This window comes from Pseudopodoces humilis, chromosome 13 (assembly GCF_049639895.1).
Source record: "Pseudopodoces humilis isolate 2021_Gansu_Grassland_sample_001 chromosome 13, ASM4963989v1, whole genome shotgun sequence".
Classification (NCBI taxonomy): domain Eukaryota; kingdom Metazoa; phylum Chordata; class Aves; order Passeriformes; family Paridae; genus Pseudopodoces; species Pseudopodoces humilis.
The window spans coordinates 1,927,444-1,946,383 of NC_142212.1; the positions used below are offsets into that span (position 1 = coordinate 1,927,444).

Sequence of the window (18,940 nt, forward strand, 5' to 3'; positions counted from 1 at the left end):
CTTTACAGAACATTTCTGAATTCACTGGGAATCTTCAGGGATAGGATGAAACACTGGTCACATAGGAAAATGTTCTTGTTCTGTCTTGAGTCCAAATTTTTAAACAGTCCACACTTTTCAACAATGAGCCCTGACATCTGTGAATGCCAACTCTTAACACGTACAGTTAATTAAAAGAAATCAAAACCAGCTTTAGAAACGAGCAGGGTTGCAACCACAATCCCCATGCAGGCTTCCACCTTTCCCTCTGTACAGCACAGCTCCAGTGGCAGTTCCAGAACCTCCTGGAATTAAACAGTCAGGCCTCTTCCATGGGAATCAAAGCAAAATTCCTCGGGTGATCAGAAAGGCTGAGAGTTCTCTGAGCAAACCATTAGAGGGCAACCTGATGACACAAGCTGGCACAAGGACTGGGATTCTCTCCAAAAACTCTGATTTAGGGAATTTAGGCACCACGGATGCACATCCAGGACTCTGAGGAAGCTCCTGATGAAAGATGTGGAAAAGCAGCAGGCAGAAAGGAACGTGCTGGGCTGTGGTTCTGAAAGCACTGCACGTGCCCACAAAAAATCACAGAATCACTGAAGGGCTTGGGTTGGGAGGGACATAAAAAATCATCTCTGACAGAGACATCACTGATGCTCCTCAGTCAGAAACGAAACCCATCACGTTTTACACCAGAGTGATGCTCAGCTCAGCACAGCCCAGCTGGCTGAAAACATTGAGGGAATGATGGCAGAGCTCCACCAGACAAAGATTTGTGTGGGGAAAAAAGAGAAGAGGCAACACTTGGGCTAAGTGCAACAAGTGAAATTAGCAGGTGGTAATTAGCAAAGCAAACAATGGGAAGCAGCTCTTGGTGCATTGCACAGACAACAGAACTTGTTCCCAGACAATCTGGCACCTAGCCAAGGACAACTTGGCTGAGAATGACAAACAAACACGAGAATTGCCTGTTAGAGCCTAATACACATGTAACCTGTGCCTTGGGAAATCCTGGAGCCACAAGTGATGGGAAGTACAGGACTGAAGTGAAAAAGGGGAGTATAACTCTGTAAAATCTCTGGAGTCGTCTCATTCATCCTCTAACTGGTCTTCATCACAGGTCAAGTTTTAAGGGTTGCACTGAAACAGAAACAAGAGGAATCCAAATATAATTAACACATTTGTGCCAGGCCCAGCTCAAGAACTTGGGCAGTGCGGGGAAAAATCCTTATTATTAGAAAAGAAGAGGATGAAACCTGTATTCTCTAGAGCAACCATTATCTCCAACCCTCTTGTCTCTTTATAAAACCAGTTCATAGAAGGATTCAGGATTAAAGTACAGTTCATTCCTGGGAGGGGAAGTTGCATCTTCCAGGTACAACAGATCTATTGAGAAAATCTCTGACCCTGGAAACTGTGCTTGCTTTGAAGCTTTCACCTGCACTGAGTGTAGGATCAGAATGTGTATTGGGGAGAATTTGTGGACACTAAGGACACACTGACCACAAATACCAATAACAAAAATATCATCAGGAAAAACTCACTTGGAAATAGTGAGATTGTCTTGGGATTCAATGCAAGAAGTAACCACAAGTCTGTGTTCTATTGCCAGCTGTTAAAACCAGGTGGGGCAGTGTTCTTTATCTCTCCCACCACCCATCCTCCCTCCAGGGGGAAATCTTCTGGTAATGGGCCACTGAGTCTCACTGCAGGACTGATAAAATTCCATCATCCCATTGTGAGATGCTCCACCCAGGGGGAGGAGCCGAGCATTCCTACCTGGATATAATCAGAGACTCAGAACACCACAGGCAGCCTTTCTCCACTGGATTCCCAGAGGGAACAGGGCCCATCTACACCACAGGACCTTCAGAGGTAAACTACACCCTTCTATGGGATCATTGCTTCATCAGAACCACATCTGTCACTCCAGGAGCACTGCAGACACCATTTAATCAGACTGCTACCAACACTCTGCCCAACAGGGGGTCAGGTTGTGTTCTGACTGTCAGTGGGTTTTTTGGTACTACTGCATTTTTATTTTAATTTTCCTAGTAAAGAATTGTTATTCCTATTCCCATATCTTTGCCTGAGAGCCCCTTGATTTCAAGTTTATAGTAATTCAGAGGGGAGAGGTAATTTTTCCATTTCAAGGGAAGTTTCCTGCCTTCCTTAGCAGACACCTGACTTTTCAAACCAAGACAGAGATCTGTAAACATAAAATCAAAGAAGAGGATTTTTGTAGAATGCATCTATCCAAGCCTAAGAAAACACTGTGGTTTTTAATGTTAATAGGGCAGAAAACTCAATGTGTGCCACAGTCTTTGACCCAGTGTTGGGTGCTGCAAATCCTGGGCTCCCTGGTTATAAAGGGGGAAACACCTTTTCTTGCTATTTCCTTTCCACATTCAACAGATCATGTCTCAGTATGACCATAGAAAGGTCTGTCAGGATGTCAGTTGCTTTTATATATCCCTTCATAAAAGAAACAGGGATGGCAGCAGCCTTAGGGAGATAGGCAAGAGATCATCATAGAAATCTGTGGAAGTTTTGCCAGCCAGATATTTCCTGGTAGAGGAAGAGGAGCAAAACTAACTGAAAATTCTGTGTATCAAGGCAGCTGCCAGGTGCCATGGAAGCCTCTGGAGCACATTTCCCAACATCCTTTCCAAACCTCTGGAAGCAGGTACTCCTTCCTGAGTCCTGATCACGCTGGGCCCATTGCGCACTGAGAACACAAAATTCAGCTAAAGTGATGTTTTCTGAAAGTCATTGCAAATAGCCCACCTTCCACCCAGTGAAGGAGCTCTTTGGGGCCTCGGGAAGAGATCTGGACTTGCAGGACTCATCCCTGAGCAGCAGGCTCTCCTTCAGCCTGTGCACGCTGCTTCTGCTGCCTGGGAACGACAGGGTTAAATACACACGGCTTGCTTTCCACCCAGGAGCCAGTGAAAGCTGCAGAGCACTAATGTGTGTGTTTATCTAAAGCTTCTGATATTCTCTGTGTTTTCTTGAAGGGGTTTGCTTTAGGGTTTTTTTTTTCAGACTGGGCTGTGTTCTTCCCTTTGAGTTAATAAGAGTTAAATCCAGTGGGTTTAGCTGCAATTTGCACACAGGTAATTGTAAAGCACTGGCACCTACAAACCTGCCCCCATGCAGCATTACATGCACCACAGCTTAGCCAAAAATCTGCAAATATTCATTGAAATTCAAATTCAGCCGTATTTACAGCTGCTTCAGAGGTACTTTCTGCAAATATTTGAACACTTGTACTTTACTGGTACAAATACTGGTGAATAAGGTATTTTAATTTCAAATAACCACTGAGCTCAACGTGCTCTGTTCTGTTTTACACCATGGTCTGTACACCAACACTTGCCCAGTGAGACATGCCAGGAAACAAGCAGCACTCTGTGACTTCTAAAATTAACAGTACAAAATCTGAATATGAAATATTTACACACTCATTAACGTGGAAAGTTCACAGCACACCACAGAACTAAAAAAAAAACAAAAAAAACCCCTGTGGGACCCTTTAAACCTTACCTGTGGCAGCACTAAGCCTTAAAGAGCCGGAATGAGAGGAGGCTCTGAGCATCTGCAAGGACTGGCACAGACATCCAGCATTTTGCACAGTCTGAACAGGCCCTGTGAGAATTTCTGTTCAATAAATGGGAATATTCAGTAACTCAGCTCTCACTTTCCCAAAAGGGAGAAGAGGACAAGACACAGAGATGATTCGTTTCTTTAAGCATCTACTAAAGGCTATTTTAACTCAGACAAGATGTTATTCACTTCAGTGTTTTAGCAAAATATACAATTAAGAGAGAATATTATTTGAAAATATTTGGGATTTATATTCCTTGTGTTTAATTTTTAGTAAATACCTTAGAAAGTGTTTCTAGCAGCAATAACAGTGTGGGATCTCTCTAAGACCTTGTCAAGCAGCAGAGAAGGAAAAAGCCTGTTAGCTCAAAATGAACAGCCAGCTTCTCCCTCACTGAGAGCTCACTGTGGTGAAAAAGGTGCATTTTGGGAGCACCTTCCTTGCCAGGCAAAGTCAGACTTGTGCTTTGCTGACATCTCCTGCTATATGTAGATTTTTACCCAGAACTCTTCTCTGACAAAATAGTCATTCTTCACGAAGTGAAAGCTTCGGAGCTGGTGAAGATAATTCATAATAAATTGATCTAATCCACGTAAAATTGCTGTAATTTCTGTAAAATGGCCCAGTGTAGAGTTTGAGGCTCTCCTCTTCTACTCCTGTGTCTCCAGACAGATGTCAGAGTTCCCAAGACACGCAGTTTTCTCCTGCTGCCTGTCCTGTTCTGGGCTCTGTTTACCTGTTATTTGCTGTCTCCTGGTGGGATGTGCTGAGGCTGGGGGTGCTGTGCAGGCAGCCATGGAACATCAGCCTGGGAACAATTGCTGTAAATTCACAGGGTTTGGGTCATTTTCGCTGCCTGAGTAACTGGAGTGTGAAGGAGCCAGGCCACGGTGCTGTAAGCACATCTATACTCGAACTCTGCTGACAAGCTCTTCAACAAAACCCAAGGGTTTCTTCCTCCAGTGGTATTTTCCTTTAAATAAAACCCACCAACTTCAGTGTCTTTTCAAAGAGTGAGTGTGCTCTGCCCACTGAACCTCCGAGGGGAAAACCATTTGGAGAAAATGGAATCCTCTCATTCCAGCTAATACTCCAACTCGAGGCACAAATCTGTCCCTTACTCATTGGCCTTATGTCCCATTTCAATTTTGGAAGGTTTCCACATTCCCATCCTAAAAAGAAACGCGTTCTGAAAACACCACGAGCTCATTTTGCGGTTTGTTAATATAGGTGCAGGATAAACAATGGATTTGGGGATCCTGCAGAGGAAGAGCCCATGTTGTACATAGCCATGTTCTAATGGACTCTGTTTGTAAACTGAGGGGTCCATACACCACCAGGGCTTTTCCATCCACACAGAGGGGGGATGCATTTTTAAAGTCTGCCATGAAAGCTGCTGCCTGCTGACCCAGTGGTCACCACCAGCCTCATTAAAGGTAACCATCCCCAGCCCCAAACTTTCCTCCTTTTCCTACAGATTTCATGGCAAGGCTCAGCTGAGAGAGCTGTGTTAGTGTGGATAATGCAGACTTGCCCTGAGCTTTATTTACACATTGCTGGGCCAAATTTCAGAGAATGAGGAGTTTAGCATTTAGATTTTATCTACTCTACAACTCAGCTGAAACAACCAAATGTAGTGTGTGTAGTGACCTCAACCAAACATTAGGCTTAAGACAAACATCTAATAACAGGACATCAGCTGTTAGTTAATGAACTTCAGAGAATTTGACTGAACTCAGTAGGTTATATCAACCCCTGCACTGGGTTCCTTTTGGACCAAAATGGTGAGGACAAGTCCCAGATAGATGTTAATTTTCTTTTTCTCCCCAGATCTGAGAGGGCCTGACCCACCCCAGCCTCAGCTTGGCACTGACACATGGTGCTGGGTGATGCCTTTTATCAGTGCATGGGGGGGGTGTGCAGGTTCCAGCATACCCCTCCCTCCTCTCCATGCCCCACAGAATGTCTCTGCACCCCCCCTTATAACCCCACAATCTCCCCTGATATTCTCCCATCCTCCCCACAGCCTCACACAGACGTTCTTGCATCCTCCCACATCCTGTTCCATGTTCCCTATAACCCCTCCAGCCCCCATATCTCCCTCCCCACCTTTCCATCCTCCCTGTGTCCCCCTTCAGCCTCCTCACCCCCCAGCCCCACATCCCCCTTCATCTTGCATCTCCCCCCCACATCCCTCAACATCACCCCCTTCCACATACCCTGCATCCTTCCAGAGCCCCCTGCCTCCCTGCTCCTCCATCATCCCCACATCCCCCCACACCCCTCACAGCCCCCTGTACCTCCTCCCACATCCCCCTCCATTTCTCATCAAACCCTCCCCATCCCACTGACCTCCCCCATCCATATCCCCACTCCAGCCCCTCCGCACTTCCCACCCTCTGGAGGGGAAAAGGCAGCATCAAGTCAGTGCTTTGGGGGTTTTTATTTGTGAGAAGTGCCTACAAAGCATTGCTCTAGGATCAATTTTTTCTTCCAGAAGGGCAGAGCAGATCTCCCCCTGCCTGCAGGTGTGGAGCAGAGAGTCAGGGCAAGGCCACTGCCCCCCTCACAGCCCTGTCCTGGTGTCTGGTCTGCTGCTGGCAGAGCAAGCACTGCCTCTGAATAAACACCCATGGCATTCATCTTCAAATGCCCTGGCTCTGTGAAGCTGTATTTAAATTGGCATTGATGAAAAAGCAGAACTTTTCTCAAGTTTCTTTGAGATGCATCATAAAAAGGGGATCTGGGATGTTTGAACTGGAAACTCAAATGTATTTTTGTTAAGAAAACCATCAGAGCATTTGCTGATTACCTGTGACCTGAGCAGCAATCGAAGGACACATTTTTCCAGCCTTCAATCAACAACCTTCTACTTTGTTTGCAAAGAAAACACATGATGTTTCACCAATAAAGGTGTAATTAAAATGTGGAGTTCCCCAGCGTGGGTGCATCGCTGCCAGAATCAATGCACATGGTAATACAGCTTATTTACACACAGACAGAGAATAACCATCAGGTGTATTAGCTACAAATGTCCTTTACTGGCCCCAGGATTACACAGCACTGCCAACCCACCCTCGGGGTGGGGCAGCAGCTTTTGCATCAGCTTTGGGGTGCTGCAGAGTGAGGTCATTCCCACAGGCAGAACAGGGCTCTGAGGAGGAGTTGCAGCACTGAACAAAGTCATCCAGATCTTCCCCAGGATTCCTGCTGGACATCTGCGAGTGCCTGGGCTGGCCCAGCTCTGCTGCCCAGGTGTGGTGGGTGTGGGTACCACCCACTGCAGCCCAGCAGCACCACACGGGCTCAGCACAGCTCTAAGAGGCCATTAGAAAGTGAAACTATTACGCTGCACTGTCCAAAATTATCCATAGGCACTAAACTTGTGCGCAGATAAGGCCTGCTGTGATTTCCTTGTGGTCACTCATCGGCTGGCCAAGGGGAGCCCCAGCCCTGCTTGGGATACCACCAAACACATTTGGAAGGGCTGTCACTGACGGCTGGTGCCATTTACCCTCGCTTTTCAGACAGAATCAGAGAATCTCAGAATGGTTTGGGCTGGAAGGGACACTAGAGATCATCTCATTCCACCCCTTTCAGTGCACCTCGCTGGGACCCTTCTGCTCCTGGCTCCCAGCTGCTGTCACTCCAGCCAGCCCAGCAGGCAGCCCACCTAGAGAAGCTGTGGGAAATTAAATTTTGACAGAAAGCAGTGCTTAAAATCGTTAAAAATTATCTAAATATATGTGTGTGAGTGTATGTAAATATACATATTACAGGAAAACACAAACCAAACCAACCAATAAAGAAAATCCCATTAGTCGGGTCTATTGTCCGGTAATTCTAGCAGGCTCCTTCCGTGCCTCAGGGAACCCTGGGTTTCCTTAGCATGGCCGAGGAGGCTGGAGGCTCCTGAGCTCGGCTCGCACCCTCTCGGGGCTGTACCCGGCTCCTCCCGGAGCAGGAATCGCTCATTAAAGCCGTGCCCAAGGCGCTGGCGGGCAGGCGGCTCCGAGGGGAGCCGGTCAGCCGGAGGGGCCGTGTGTCCGTGTGTCCGTGTGTCCGTGTGTCCGTGTGTCCGTCCGCAGCACACATCCCGCTCCGGGCGGGGCCGCCGCTGTGTCCCCCCCGTGCGGAACGGGGCTCTCGGGCATCTCCCAGGGCGAGGGAAGGCTCGCCCGAGCCCCCCGAGAGATGTTCGTGCAGCGGCACAGCAAGAAAAGGATGCAGCCGTGTGTCCCGTGCGGAGGGAAGGGATGCGCAGCCCCGGCACACAGGGGACACACGGCCACACGGGGACCCCGCTCCGCTCCGGCTCGGCAGAAACGCAGCTTAACCAGAGCATCCCGAGCCCCTCTCTCGGCTGTCTACGAAGGAAAAATTCGAAACAAAAATCCCTAACTTTATTTACTACTTCGTGCTCTGAAAAAAAAAGAAAAATCACCTTATGATCTGAGAAAAGATAATCACTTTTCTGTCACTTACTAAGCTGTGAAAAGAAAATATTAACATTCTCCCGCGAAGGCGCTAGCACCGAGTGAAGCCCGGCTGTTCCAGCCCTCTGACACAAGTGACTAACACAGCCTGTTGTCCTGTTAATTTAGGTTAATGCGCTAGCGAATCTCCCTTTTAATTAAAACCGGGCGCTGTTCTCACGCGCACTGAGAGCACCAGAAACAGCCAGGGGTGACAGGGAAGTGACAAAGCCACACGCCCAGCTTGTCCTGCCAGCGCAGGAGGTTCCCGCAAAGCCCCGGCTCTGCCAGCCCCGCCGCCCCCTTCCCTCTTCCCGGCATCCATCTTCATCCTCAGGTTAAATAAAACATTTCCACCAAATGGTTTGGTTAAATATCTAAGTCATTTCAGTGTAAGAACACGAGGTTGTTTCCTGTTTACCCAGCCGTGTCCTGCCCCGCTCATCCAGGGGGTTGATTTAACTTGGGGTGGATCCGGGGCACCTCCCGGGCCGGGCCGTGGAGAGAGAAACCAGCAAAGCTGGGAAGGACCGGCATGAGTTCAGCGCAGATTCACCTCGAGGGCTCCGCCGATTCGGGGCTGTTTGGGGTTAAAGCTTCTCGGTGCTGCCTCCGTGCTCCGCTCCCCCCGGGGCCGCGCTCTCCGTGCCCTGAGCACGGGCTGGAGCCTCCGGGAGCCGCTGCCCCGGAACGGGGGCTCCCGTCCTGCCGGCCCTTAGGGCACCCTGCCGGGGCACGGAGGCACCCCCGAGCCCCGAGCCGCTAATTACCGCCGTTAATTGGGAGGCGCCCCCGCAGCAGCGGCTCAGCCCGGGGCTGCCCCGCCGCTCCCCGGCCCTCGCTCTCCGCCTCTCGTCCTTCCCTGCTTTGCTGGGTGTTTTTTTGGTTGGTTTTTCTTTTTTTTTTTTCGGTTGTTTTTGTTTTTGTTTTGGTTTTTTTTGTTTGTTTGTTTGTTTTTTTTTAGCAAAATGGCCGTAATTGCATGTCTCGGTGGATGCTCTGTAATTTAACATCCCAACGGAAAACGTGGAGAAGACACTCGGGGAAAACAAGCGAAAAAATAAAATAAAATAAAATAAAATAAAAAATCCTCACCCGAACAACAAAGCGCCAGGATTTCGTGCAGCATCGAAGGAGCTCGTGAAGAGCATTTTTTAAAAGTACCGTTCAGGATGCACAGTGCAGAAGTTAATTAATCTTTTGTCAGCAACTAACGTATCTTTAAAATCCGAATTTGACCAAGGAAAGACCGAGGGTCTGGCCTCTCCCGGCCACGGGCAGCCGAACCGTCGTGGAAAACGATGGGAGAATCTTCCCGGTACCCCTGCGCTTCGCACTTTCTCTGTAGACCTGCCTTGAAATTGGTTTTCAATCTCTAACCTGCCTCCGTGGGAGAAAAAAAAAAATAACAAATCTTTAAAAAAATCAACCCCAAAGCATTACGTTACCCAGAGCAATAATTCATAAAATACTTTATTGAAATAAAGTAAATATCTTCGCATTAATAAAACTGATCATAAAATGCAGTTTTCGAATAACTAGGGGCACCACAGGGTTTTAGACAGCGAGTAGATGTGGAAGGTGGGATCCAGTGTGCTCCTGGCCGGAGGGGAGCGGAGGTGAGACCGGCGTGCGGTCAAAGCGTCCAATCGTCCCGAGGCCGAAGGCGGCCGCAGCCGCTGTCCGAGCTGCCCTCCGTGCCCTCGGGGGGCCCGGCGGGGCCCTGCGGACCGGGCCCCCCTCACTCCTCCTGGCTGACCTCGGCCGGCGAGCCCAGGCTCTCGGGCGGCTTCTCGGCATCCCGGGCGCGCTCCTGCTCCGAGAGCTGCTCGCTGCTGGGGATCGAGTTCTTCTTCGGGCGGCCCTTGGGCTTGGTGGGGGACTCCAGGCCGCCCCCCTGCAGCACCTGCGAGGCGGGGAGGGGGCGGAGGAAGGGGACACCCCGGTAAAACCGAGCTGCCATCAGCCCGGGCCGCAGCAACCCCTCTCTCTCCCGTGCCCCGGAGCGAAGCCGCCGGTGCGGGTCCTCTCGGACTGCGGCCCCCGCCCGCCGCCCCGGGGGCCGAGCAGAAACACCGGAGGGCTCGGACAGGACCGGGAGGAGGGCCGGCAGGGGCCCAGAAGATGCTGGACTAGGGGCACGGTATTAAAGACCAGGGACATATTCTTATTCTTATTCTTATTCTTATTCTTATTCTTATTCTTATTCTTATTCTTATTCTTATTCTTATTCTTACCGTCATGGTCATCATTGCTGTTATAATTATCCTTAATGCTGTTATGAAATATCCCGGGGCCGCTGTGCGGAAGGACGAGGCCCGCGGGGCAGGGCTCGATCCCCGCCGAACGCGGACACGACGAGCCCAAGGGGAGGACTATTAATAAGGGCCACTTACTATTTTCTTCCATTTCATGCGCCTGTTCTGGTACCAGGTTTTCACCTGGAGCTGGCTGAGTCCCAGCGATTCGGCCAGGTCTATTCTGCGGGCGAGAGAGAGAGGAGGTCAGGCCGGCAGCTTTGGTCTCGATGGCAGCTTCCCGACTTTTTCAATCAAAACGAGCTCCGCCGCGCCCCGAGTCCGAGGTCGGCCGTAGCCTACCTGTCGGGCGTGGAGAGGTATTTCTGCTTCTCGAAGCGCTTCTCCAGCCCCATGAGCTGCAGCTCGGTGAAGACGGTGCGGCTGCGGCGGCCCTTCTTGGCCTTGCCCGGCTCCGGGGGGCCCGGCTCCAGCTTCCCGCGGAGGTGCAGCTCCAGCGGGAGATGCGGCGAGGCGGAGCCGCCCTGCAGCCCCGAGCCGGCGGCCAGCAGCGCCGAGCCCAGCCCCGAGCAGCCCAGGGGAGCCAGCGGGAACTTAAACACGGCGGCCGGCTCCGCCTTCAGCACCGCTGCGGGAGAGAGCGGCGGTGAGCGGCGGGCACCGCAGGGACCCCCGGGGCTGCAGGGTGCGGCGGATCCCGGGGAGCAGCCCCTGCCAGGAACCCTGGCCCCTTCCCCTCCGGTCCCGAGCCCCCCGGCTGCGCCACCTCCGCGCTACAGGGACACCTTTTACCCTTCAACCAGCACATGCTAATCAATGAGTTACTTGGGGGTTACAAGTGAAAATAATTCAACCCCAAAGCGCTCCCGTCGGTGTCACCCAACAGCTGCCGGACCCGGCTGAACTCTGCGACCAGCGGGGCGGGCACGGCCCCAGGATTCCCTTCCTAAGAGTTTTCAGGATATTTCCGACCTGATAATAATTTCTATCCCACTCTGTGAACCGCAGCCTAGAGAGGACAGCGAGCCATCCCCGAGGGTGCTGCTCCCTCGGGCTGGGGCCGCCGCTCGGCCGGTTCCATTCACTTCTCCCGGATCCAGCCAGACCCTGCTCGGCTCGATTCCCTCGCTGGGCTCGGCCCGACCCGGCTGGGTCAGTCCCGGCTCCCCCGCTCCTCTCCCTGGCCCTGCGTGGGCCGGGGGCTGCGCTCCTGCTCGTCTCGGCCTCCCCTCCAGCGACACAGGAGCGACCTCGGCGGAGGGGGAAGGACTTCGGGGGAGCCTCTGCGGGGTCTTCTCGGCCTGCCTGAAATCGCCTCCCTCCCTACAGGGCCCGATCCTGCTCCCGCCTGTCCCTGCGGAACTGATCCGTGAGGGGTGTGAAGAGCCTTGTATCTGATCCGCTATTCCGAGTAGTTCTGAATAGTTCATCTTGAAAATAATACTGATTTCTAGATATTCTAACGCATGTTGCTCCCTTGCTCAGGGGCTTGACGCTTTCCTCTTTTTCTCTTAAATGCAGAAAATGAAATTGGGATACTCCTTTTCTGTTCGGGTCAATGGATGAAGAGCTACGGCTCCGCAGATGAAGATGGCTTGGGAAGTCAAAGCTTTCGCCATCACACATTTAAATATCGGCCTTTAAAATATATTAAATAACAGCCTTCAAAATACATTAAACACTAGCGTTAACAAAAACCCCAAAACACAAAAAAGAAAAAAAGAAACAACCGCAAAAAACTCCCCCAAATGACAACAATAAAACAAACAACAATTAAAAAAAAACCCCAAACCTATTTGAATGTTAATAAACTGCATTTGTCCTGGATGCAATATCCGGACTGGACAGAGAATGCTGGCACCCGTTTTAAAAAAAACAAACCCCAAACTTATGTTATAATATGGATAATAGTGTTATGTCTTCCATCTTCTATATTGATATTATATAAACATAGCGTATATGCATATGTTATATATAATATCTCTGTGTATTATACATTTTTATGTTTACACATAAAGCCGGGTTTCCAGCTAAACCTGTGACTGCAGGGCCTCTTGCCGCCCTCGCAGCCGCGCACAGACCGCGCTGCCCGGCTCCAGCAATTCTCACCTCATCCAAAAACACGGGAAAACCCCCAAAACAAAACTACCACCAACAACTTTCCCTGAAATCCAAAGGCCATTCTGTGCGAGGGCGGCTGCAGCCGCGGAGCCGCTTTCTTCGCTTTTAGGCCCCAAGCACTCGGCTGCTCCCGGCTGGAGCGCCCGCGGCGCTGCGGGGATGCGCACGGCCGGCAGAGCCCCGCTGCAATTTTTGTAGGCAGAATTCCTAATTTTTTCTCCAAGGAACCCGGCTCCCAAAGGCGCTGGAGACCATCGGCGGGCGATGTCCCCCCGCCTGCCGCCCCCTGCCGCCCCCCAGGCGCGGGGAGCCCCCCGGGACGTACCGAGGTGGTTGTGGTAGGGCCGGGCAGAGAGCAGCGCCTGCACCCCGAACTTGAGCAGCTCGCCGGCCGGCGCGGCCCCCTTGGCGTCCGGGGGGTCGGTGAGGATCTCCTCGATCATGAAGCTGCGGTAGCGGTGGGAGCGGTGGTCGGGAAAGGCTTCGGCCGGGAAGTAGCGCGCGGCGCCCAGTTCCAGCGGGTGCTGCATCCTCGCCGCCCCCGGGGCGCGGGGGGGTCCCCGGCCGCCGGGGCCGAGCTAGCGCAGCCCCCCGGCCGGCAGCCGGGCAGCGGGGGCTCTGCCCATCGCCCCGCCGCCCCCTCCCCTGGCCCTGTGCGGCGGCCCGGAGCCGTCCCCGCCGCCTGCACACGGGGCGCGGCACCGGGCAGCGTCTGTCTCTCCGCCCCGGGGCCGCGGCGGTGGCCTATTATACAGCAGGGCCCGGCGGGGCCGTCAGTGCGGCGGGGGAGGGCGCGGGAGGGGCTGCGGAGGAAGGAAGGGGCCGGGGCGGGCGAGTACCTGGAGCGGGGGTTACAGCCCAGCACTTGATCCCCCTCCATATAAAGCAAATTACCCGTTCTGCTCGCTGCGAGAGAGCAGACACCCAAACAACCGCTGGCCCCTTCGAAGCGCAGCCTCGGTCCCGGTCCCGGGGATCCTTATCACCATCCCCGTCCCCGGCTCCAGCCCTATCCCAGTCATTGTCGCCATACTCATCGCCATCCCCGTTCCCGTCCCCACACCATCCCCCCCCAGTCCTCATCGCCCTCTCCATCCCTTTCCCCCGACAGGGGATACCCGCTGTTCTGGAGCGCCTCGGCCGATGGAGGCAGACACGGAGCCCCACGGACCCTCGAGGGCCCCCAGCCCCTCGGCCCGGCCCCGCATGTTCCCTGCCCCGCAGCATGGGCGGCTCGGAGCCCCAGGGCAGGCGGGGGCCGGGCCCGGAGGAGCCCAGGCAGCCCCAGGGCAGGCGGGGGCAGCGCTGCCGGCCGGGGCTGCCCGCGGAGGGGCCCGGCCCGGTGCCCTCAGCTCCGGGGTCCCTCCCGGCCCCGGCCAAAGCGGTGTAAACACCTGAAAGGAGCTGCTCAGGGAACAAAACTCAGAGCGAAGCAGAGCCTTTCCCTGGACTTTTAGATCATTTACACGAACGTTTTGCTGGGTACAACGTGATTCATCCTATTCCCTTTAGCCTGTGTCACGCACGACAGCAGAGACCCACGAGCCGCCCCTGCTCGTTACTGACGTGCTTCGAGCCAGACTCGTGTGCGGGAGCCCGAACGCCCAAATCCCTCCCGAAAATGCCGGCGGTAATGGATTACAGGGGGATCGTTTCGATCGTCTCGGGTCCCCTGGCGTTGGGGCGGCTCTGGCAGCGCTCGGTCCCTGCCCACGGCCGGAGCTGCCCACGCGTGCCCGGGCCCGGCCGCTGTTCGCGGGGGCACCCACGGGCTCAGCCTGGCCGGCCCACGCAGAAGGACGGGAGCGGGGCTCATCCCCCCGGCAAGGGAAGCTCAGCCTCCTTCTCTAGGATTTTGGGCCGAAAGAAGGCGGTTCTGCCCTTTTTGGCGGCTGCAGCGGGGGATGCGCAGGGGAGAGCGGAGCAGCCACGGGACCGTGCCCGGGTTCGGAAGGCACCGGCAGGGTGGGACGGCCGGGGCAGTCACCCGCGGGTGCCGGCCGTGAGCGCAGCCCGGGGGACGGGTCCCAGCTCTCGGCTGCCGTCGGGGCCCCGTGTCCAGCCGGCTTCCCCCGAGCCGTGCGGGCTCCAGCGCCTCTCGTGGGTCTCCGTCTGGCCCCCCAGAGCCGGCCAACAGCCCCGGGGGCTCCACGGGCAGCGGCAGATGCGGCTGCAGGGAACCCCGGCCCATCGGGACCCCGGCCCTGTATATTGAATACATATATCTCGAGGCAGGGGTAAGCGGAGGCGTTCGGGGAACTGCGGCGAGCACGAGGCAGCCCTGCTGCTCCTGTCAGCGCTATTTGAGTACTGCTGCCGTTCCTCTGTGCTACTCACCCCTGCATGCGACAACAACGAATTAATTTATGCTCTGTACTTCATTGCCTGCCCACATAACCTGTTCCATATGGTTACCGCGACTCGTACGGAGCAGTTCCGAGCGGATTTGTTCTGGTTGCTCCACGTTTCTTCAGTTTAAGATTACGCCACTCGCTCTGTGAAACACTGACGGGCTGAGCCCCCATGATCTGCCCGGTGCTCCCTGCTGTTAGCGAGTTGTCATTTGTTCAGACATCATCTCGGTGCGTGCACTGCCAACGAGTTGGTGACACGCGGCAGAGCGGGGGCTGTGCCCAGGAGCCGCCTCTCCCCTCCCGGGAGGGAGCAGCGGGCACCGGAGCCCACCGAGATGCTGCGCGGTCCCGGGGCTGGGCGCCTCCATCCCTCTCCCACTTCCCCGAATTCCTCCCGGGAATCCCGGGGCAGCCGTGTCCCTGTGCACACCTGCGCTCTGGGGAGCCCCGACCGACACCAACGGGGCCCCAAAAACAATCAAAAATCCCAAATCAAAACCCTCCCCGTTTCCTGACGTGGCTTTTGGTCCGGCCATCCTTTGTCCGTGTGTCCTCCCAAGGTGTTCCCGTGCCAGGGTGCTGATTCCCGACTGCCGACGCCAAAGAGGACATCGGAGCTGATATCATGGAACGTGGAGAATGATTATGAGTAAAGTGGGTGAATTTTGGACACATTCAAGCAAGCAGGCAAATCCATATCGGAATGTTTAAACAACCTCACCCCCGAGGTGAGGTGCGCTCACAAACACATAGTGCACGTAAAAGAAATGATGTACGCTTCTCTTGTGTTTTTTTGTTTATTTAAAATAAATCAAAATTCAAGAATAACTAAATAATAATACTTCCATCCCCACCCGGTACAGACCCGGTATCATTTCCCATCACATGGTACCAACTTTGATAATTTAAATTTTTATGTTCCTTGGGACCCATCTGACCCGAGGCTGTTTAGGAGAGCAGCCGCAGCCGGGCAGGCACGGAAGGTTGGCGGATCCCACATCTTCCCCAGAAGCAGGTCTCCAGCCCCCAAGGTCACCGAAAAAATAAAATAAAAATTAGCTTTTCTGAAAAAGCTCCTATTGAAGGATTTCGATGCTGCACTGAAGAAAGAGAGGGTGATTTTCACCATCCGGCCACACTCACAGTTAGGAATTTAAAATCTTTGCAAAACAAGCCCTGTAGTGAAAAGGACATCAGCCAATATTATTATTATTATTATTATTATTATTATTATTATTATTATTATTATTATTATTATTATTATTATTATTATTATTATTATTATTTACTTTTACAGCGCCTGAAAATTGTCTAATTTCCTGTACTCTTACAGAGCACATAAACCCGTGCTTTTACTTCACGTCAGTTTGGGCGGTAGATTCATGCAACCAGTTTTATAAAAAGCTGTGTCTTAGAGTGGGAATTCAGCAAAATACGTGGGGTTTTAGGGATCAACCCCATGGACAAGCTGCAGGCCCCAAGTTTTATGCACTTTTTTCCTCCCAGCAACCAGAATGGAATCACCTTTATTTACAAAATTGCTCCTCATTTACCGAGGGGCTTTTTAAAATTATAGTTTCGTTACTGTTTGGGGTTTTGTTTATTTGTTTTGTTTAGGGTTGGGTTGTTGGTTTGTTGTTTTTTTTTTTCTTTCACCAGGTACAGACTTTATATGACTGCTAGAAAAAATTATTTCTAGAGTTAGCTTTTCTAAAAAATAATTTTTATACAAATGATCTTAACTGGTTTCAGTAACTATCGATACATCCATCCCATTACGGGGCTCTTCTGACCTTCGTTTTGCACAAAAGCAGAATGCGTTTTTAAAGGCTCCTCTCGCTTACTTTCACGCTTCAGATATTTTGATGCCTCTATTTCGGCTGAGTAACTCGGAGAAGGATGACAGTTCCACCCGTGAAAATTTTGTTACGAAAAAGGAAACGAGTTCACGTAGTGATTTAAAATCTTCCCGGGGGTGGGAATACTTTTACTCCGCTGATTCATCCCCGATTTGACGAGAAGAATTTTGCTGAATTCCCGCAGTTCTCCCGCCTCCGACAGCCGTCCCGGGGAAAACAGCGAAACTCAAACTCCTCTCCTCCTGCATCCCTGGGGAAATATCGCAGCCGGGAGAATATTGTGAATGCCGAGGGCAGCGCAGGCTGAGCACGGCTCTCCCAGCCCAGTCTCGGTGTCCTGGGTCCCCTGTGCCCGGTCACATCCCGATCTGCTGAAGGGACCGGGGTAACCGCGGGGCCGCTCCACAACGCTGCTTAGATCAATTAAAAAATGAGGTATTGTGGTTTGTTTTTTTTTTTGTTTTTGTTTTGTTTTTGTTTTTGTTTTTTCATTTGCATCAAAGCTCTCACTGAATTTTGAACACAACCAATTCGTTGTTTTCTCAGCATCACCTCTTCTAAAACTCTAATAAAATGTCCCTATCTCTCCCATCGCGCCTGGCGATGCCCAGCTCCGGGGCAGGCGGTGCCCGGAGCCCTCCGGGGATGGAGCTGCCCAGGCTGCGGGGCTCTGCCCGTCCCACCCCTCTGCCGTGGGGGAACATCCCCCTCGCAGCCCCTGCCCTTCCCTCGGGGGCCCGAGGAGGGGAGACAGGCACAGCCACCTTCCCCCACCCGCTCCCTCCTCACGGCACTTAATATTCAGGAAATCCACAAAGTGCTACGAAGAGAGTGGAAAACGTGACATCACGGGCTAATTGGGAAGGAGAGCTCGGGCTGAGGGAATAGCTCAGCCCTGAGTAATAAGTTATGTTTAATGGCTGGGTAAAGCTTCATCAGTGGCCATTAAACACGTATCCCTCTAAAAATTATTTTCTGCAAGCACCTGAACACCTGGCCTTGTCAGAAAGTCAGTCTGTGGCATTATCTTTCAGAGCCATGTTCAGAGGATCCGGTTTGGTTTGGGTGAGGGCTGCAGCCCCTTTATTCCCTGCCCCTCGAGGTCCAGCGTCCATCCTCCTCCCTGCTACAAGCAGCTCTCACAAACTGGGTGTTCTCCATTTCTGTCCAATCATCCCTGAAACTACTATTGCCTGAATACATTTCATTTATATCCATTACAGCAGCCAGCAGAATGAGAAACTCCCCAAGTGCCACCTCTGTCCCCACCGCTGCCATCGGGTACCACACACCTGAGTGTTACACATGTACCCAACTGGGACACTTCCTTCCCGAATTCTCTCATTGTGCAGGGCCCCAAACCAGCACAAACAATGAGGCACACGCCTTTTTACATAAAGGATTTTAATTTTTTATTTATTTATTTTTACTTTTAGTTAGTTCACAGACAAGGGATGAAATGCTTGGAAATAGAAACCAGTAACCAGCCGCACACGTGATTAGATTTCAGGCCGGGCAGTATTTTTGGTACAGCCTCTTCTCTATGGATTGATTCCTGGCCACGAAGAGATCTAGGTTCAGAGTTCCTTCCCCAGCTCTGCCAGGAGGGTGGTGGCTGCCCCTAAAACCAGGGTCCCAGTTCGAGATGAGTGCAGTGACACTCGAGGCGAGTGCTTGGTGACAGCTGTACCTCCGTCCTTCTCTGCCCAGGCCTGCTGTGGGCTAGTGGTGCCATGGCCTGGGACTGTGGTCAGTGCCCAGCACCGAGGCCCCAGCCCACACCAAACCTGACCTGGCCACAACCAGAGCGATGGCAGGAGCTGTGCAGGTGACATTGCAGGTGACACGTTCTGCAAATGATGGGACACGCATAAGAGGGCAGGTTAAACATCACTGCACTGGTTCAGTAAATAACCATACTCCACCTGGAACAGCACATCTGGCTGAACCATTCATTTCTAGGTGATAAAAGAGTTTCAGGCAGAAAACAATGATCTGTCCTTATCACTCTTGTGTGAGCTGAAATCCAGCCAAGCCCTGCATCTGTGTGGAAATGAGGGATGCTTTGCTGACACCCCGTTAGCCTGGTGCTGTAAACACCCACTGCGTGCTGAGGCTGTTCCCTGTGCACACGGCTGACTGCAATGGGACTGTTTATGGTTCATAAAATTAAGTTAATGACTACATCTGTGCAGAACTTGGGCCTTTGGTTTTTAAAAGGGAAGAAATAGAATGAAATCCTTACACCCTTCAGTTTTATGGTTTGCCTCCAGTCACTTCT

General features: G+C 52.4%; 1 protein-coding gene across 1 annotated transcript; it reads right to left on the bottom strand.

Annotated features, from left to right (window-relative positions):
• Window positions 1-9,670: 9,670 nt before the first annotated feature.
• On the bottom strand, window positions 9,671-13,099 carry BARX1 (BARX homeobox 1). The gene is made up of 4 exons (XM_005532796.3): window positions 12,772-13,099; window positions 10,668-10,953; window positions 10,464-10,548; window positions 9,671-9,973 (listed from the first exon to the last, which is right to left on the bottom strand). Exons 1-4 carry the CDS (start codon window positions 12,974-12,976, stop codon window positions 9,809-9,811), a joined length of 741 nt encoding a protein of 246 aa, XP_005532853.1. The 5' UTR covers window positions 12,977-13,099; the 3' UTR covers window positions 9,671-9,808.
• Window positions 13,100-18,940: the final 5,841 nt, after the last annotated feature.